General features: G+C 33.3%; 1 protein-coding gene and 1 long non-coding RNA gene across 2 annotated transcripts in view; both read left to right on the forward strand.

Annotated features, from left to right (window-relative positions):
* The window catches only part of LOC106740990 (odorant receptor Or2-like), a 5938-nt gene extending 1990 nt beyond the window's left edge, over positions 1 to 3948 (forward strand). The window contains exons 2-6 of the mRNA XM_014612574.1: positions 1072 to 1540; positions 1662 to 1761; positions 1946 to 2065; positions 3551 to 3706; positions 3895 to 3948. Coding sequence (XP_014468060.1) covers positions 1072 to 1540; positions 1662 to 1761; positions 1946 to 2065; positions 3551 to 3706; positions 3895 to 3948 — 899 coding nt within the window. The remainder of the gene's footprint in view (positions 1 to 1071; positions 1541 to 1661; positions 1762 to 1945; positions 2066 to 3550; positions 3707 to 3894) is intronic.
* LOC106741242 lies at positions 2563 to 3281 on the forward strand. The gene is made up of 2 exons (XR_001374164.1): positions 2563 to 2879; positions 3242 to 3281. It is a non-coding gene; the product is annotated as an uncharacterized LOC106741242 (long non-coding RNA).
* Positions 3949 to 4616: the final 668 nt, after the last annotated feature.

Here is a 4616-nt window from a genome sequence, read left to right on the forward strand (position 1 = left end):
TCGTATAATCTGCGGTCACGGGGTCTTGCGCCTCTCTTAGCACAAGGTAGCCATCCCCGCTGTTCGTTACCAGTTGTTCGTTCGCGCGAAGATTTCCCCATCCTTCCGCGTGTCGCTGTAGCCGCTCCTTTCGAGCCCTTGCTCTCGTGCGTCCTTGACTCCTCCTGGCAGCTCCATTTCCTTTCTATTTCCTCTTATCCGGTGTTCTGGCTCGGGGTTTTCTTATACTCAAAAAAAAATATATTGTAACCGCGGGTCATATTGCATGCACTAACTGTATACGAATCCAAAAATCTGTTAACTCGGTCGCCTTCGCTTACGAGAAGGCGCGAGTTTCCGGCTCTTCCTCGGCCAGGCTACGGCCTAAGTAACGAGCAAAAATTTGCATCGTCACATGACATGTAACCTACGTGAACGCGTTCTGTAAAATGTGATATATAATTTATTATTTTTTTAAACAATGCGTGTTATCATTTTGCAAGTAAAGAATAAATTTAATAAATAAATTTCCGATATTTCTACAATAAATATATTTTTTGTTTCATAAAAATATTTATTTATAAACATTTATTTTTGGCACTCTGAAATACTATTTTCAATGATCAGAAAAAAAATTTTTTTTCAAACGCATACTGTAATCATATTTTTTTCTATTAGAATTATCTTTCAACATCATCACTTTACTGTTGTAGATTAAAATAATAATATGTATAGAAATTACAATTTTTTAAGTAAAGCATTATCATTCGCGAGACCACTCTTTAAATTCGATTTTTTTTTAGTAACTTAAAACTTTATTTTCTACGAATGCATGACTAAACATTAAAATAGAAGAGTTACACTTTATTCTAGAATTTTGTCATCCTCTTCTTTTACAGCTTTTAGGTATGGAATTTAGAAAATCGTATAAGGTCAATATGACTCGTACGTATAAAGTCAATATGACTCTGTATGCGGTGCGAGCGATTTTTAAGAAGTGTCCGAAATGTTCACAATGCGGTCGAAGGGTTAAAAAAAATGTGTATCTACATATTTCAAACAACATGACACATTCGTTATTATTCCTTACAGCCTTAATGCCATTAATTGACATGATTACGAAGGACTGGATAAAAACGAAGATAGAAGAAGAACGAAACGTTATGCTGCAACAAGCCAGAATCAGTCGCATATTCACCATGTGCGGTGGGCTCATGATACTTTCAACACTAGTTATTGGTATCGTTCTCCCGTATTTTGGATTGACACTCAGGCAGGTGACGAACCTGACCGACCCTGGAAAACCTTTGTCAATACAATCGTACTATATATACGACGTATCCAAAAGTCCACAGTACGAATTGACGTTTCTGATGCAAGGGATCGGGCAGACACTGTCGGGATTCACTTACACTGCGGTAGACACCTTCCTTGGATCATTAATTCTGCACATTTGTGGCCAGATGAAGAATTTGCAGACGCGGTTAGCAAATTTGGGGAAAAACACAAATTACAAGGTGGCTTTGAAATACAATGTTAAAGATCACATCCGCTTGATCAGGTTCTTAAGTTAAAGAGATTTCTAAGTATAAATTAAATTATGCTAAAAAATGTGACTATAGTATATATTTAACAATATGATGTGGAATGAAATTAATTTTTTGAGAAAATTACAATTACAGATCTATCCAAATAATTGATAATACTTTTCATTTAATGCTGCTCGGTCTGTTCTTTTTATTTGGTGTACTATTTTGTCTTCAAGGATTTCTAATAGTTAATGTAAGTAAAATAAAGTCCTGAATTATATATTTTAATATTTTTCTTTGTCGATAATTCGGGGCTTTTACTTCCAAATCGCTGAATTTTTTCAACATGTTGCGATGTAATCGTCGTTTCTCATATCGTAATTTTTGCATGTGGCACAAACTTTGTGGCATCAAGCATTTGTTTTGTGACAATTTAGGTTATTAATCAAGGAGGTCATTTATCAGTTATGCAATTGATTTGGTTCCTTGCCGCTAGTGTATGTGTTTTGTTGCACATGTGTCTCTACTGTGTGGCAGGTGAATTTCTCGTAACGCAAGTAAGTGCATTAATACCATTGTTACTTTAATATATATAGGGACGACGGGAATATACATAGAATCATCAATTCCTTCAATTTAAAGTATTTTGTATAATCTCTTTTTATAAACAGGAATAGTTAAACAATATTATAATTAATATATAGTCTTAAAGTACATTACAACTTTTCTCCATATGACGAAATCAATTTTTTAAGGGGGAAGTCTACTGTAAAATTTTCAAAAAATCAATTTTTTGTTTATTGGCTTAAAAAATACTTTGAACCCTCTAAAATAAGGTACATTAGGTGTTATAGCCGGCTAAATTTTTCTTCATTGAAATTTCGACCTTTTACCGAAGCGCTCCGAAACGCGTACCTGCGGCAAATTTCTATCTGTTCGGCGGATACAGCGTAATGACTTGCAATTCAATTTCTAACATTTCTAATACTCCAAGTCAATCAACAGATGTCACTAGATATATTTTATAGTCAGTTAGAAGCGATTTCAACAGATGATCTGGTCGTTAGCTTTGAAACAAACATTCAGCGGCGCAAAAACCGTCGATATTGCGTCGTATTGTGCTGCGAGCATTTTCAATGAAGGCTACTCCAGTATCCTCAAAATGATGGACGTTATGAACATCAAAATTGGACCAAACGCCTTCAATTTATGCAACACCGTGGACGAGCGCAGAATATCACAAGCAAACGAACGGTCGTTCGACGCTTCAAAAGAAGGAAGAATCGAAAGAAGAACGGCACGATCGGCACTCGAAGAGGATTTCCTTGAAGAAGAAGGTGTACTATATGAAGCAGGAATGGGCGATTAATGGTAAGAAGCTTAAAAATGATTTTTTCATTGAAAAAACTAATGCCGAAACTTTAAACGCGTTTTTCTCGAAACTAAGTTTTTCAATACGGTGTACACGATATCTCGAGTTTTAATGAATGAATCGACTTGAAATTTTAACCACATATTCTCTGGAATAGTGTCTCTCGTCTGGCGGAGCATTTTTTTGATATCGTTTTTTGTGTAATTGTTATAAACAATAATAACATCAAATTTGGGCAAAAAAATAGAAAAAAATTTCAAGAATTTTTTTTTCGGCGCCAAAATTTTTTATCGACAAAATCCTCCGTCAGACGAGAGTCAATACTATGTAGATGATAACCATATTTTGTTTTTTGTTTCAGATCACCCAGACGTGAGATTTCATGTACACCGTTTGGGCACCTAAAAAAAACGGACCTGCACTTGAAGGAGTGCCACGACGGCAATTTTGAATATTTCGACTTGAAAATTTTTTTACAAACACTTTAATATATAATAAAGATGACGGTTTAATTTAATTTAATGTACGAGTCATATTTTGTTAGAAAAAAAATTCGGAAAATCGGCCTGTTTTTTCCCTTGTCACAGTAGACTTCCCCCTTAATCAAGATTAAATCAATTTTTCAATAATCGACCGCAATTAATACTGTATATAAATAATGTTTTTTCAGTCTGAAAAAATGCATCGTACCATATATGAATCTGAGTGGTACATTGTCGAACCACAGTTAGCAAAAGACTTAATACTAATAATGCTGCGTGCGAATAAACCACTCTACGTCACAGCAGGGAAAACATTTCCCTTGACAATGGCCACGTTTTGTAGCGTAAGTTTCATAAATTGCAATAAGTGCATTGTTATATTTTTTACATTGCTTTGAAAGTATTTCTTAAATTTGATTGTTTTGTACTGTCGATGACTTGTTATAACTTAATTGGAGAAAAAATATTTGATAATAAATATATGTACCAAATCATCATTATCCATTTTTTATTTACTATTTTATTATTGCAGTTATTGAAAACATCGGCAGGCTATATCTCTGTGTTACTTGCCAATCGAGATTAATGACATCGCGATTAGTAAAAAATTTAGTCGATATTTTAGTATAAAATTTAAGAAAATTTGATAGATTTTTAGTATGACATAATAATGAAAAATAAAATGTAATTTTTGTTATATACGTATTTATAGTATAAGGTCAAACATGACAAAATGTAGAAAATATGAGATTGCTGTATATTTGCTAATAAGAATAAAATCAAGTAAGACAAATTGCGCGATCAGAAAAATTATAAATCATTTTGTAATTATAAAGATACTGAAACATTATCAATGTTGTATGTACTTACACGTATCTTGAAACGTTTGAATCTATATAGATTTTGGTCTTTCTCTATTGTACGTGCTCAACTGCATGTTTCGTTGAGTTGTCCGGTCATTGTCCGGTTTATGTCATTAATTTCAAACATGCCTGTGTCCCATTTATTCTCTGAATGTTCAGACTGAATTATCGTCGTCTCATTATGACTACCGCTGAAGGTGGTAAAGAATTATCATAATACATCGTCCAAGTGCTCATTTTAATAGCAATTCTTTCATGTAGTGAGCAATTTTTATGAATGAGATGAAAGTAATCGAATTTTCGAATTAGATTCCTAAACAAAATCACTTAATCTATATGATTTAAGATGAAATTATTTTTTGTTATAGATATATAAAATGAAATAATTTCT

This window comes from Dinoponera quadriceps, unplaced genomic scaffold (assembly GCF_001313825.1).
Source record: "Dinoponera quadriceps isolate SergipeBrazil2010 unplaced genomic scaffold, ASM131382v1 scaffold61, whole genome shotgun sequence".
NCBI lineage: Eukaryota > Metazoa > Arthropoda > Insecta > Hymenoptera > Formicidae > Dinoponera > Dinoponera quadriceps.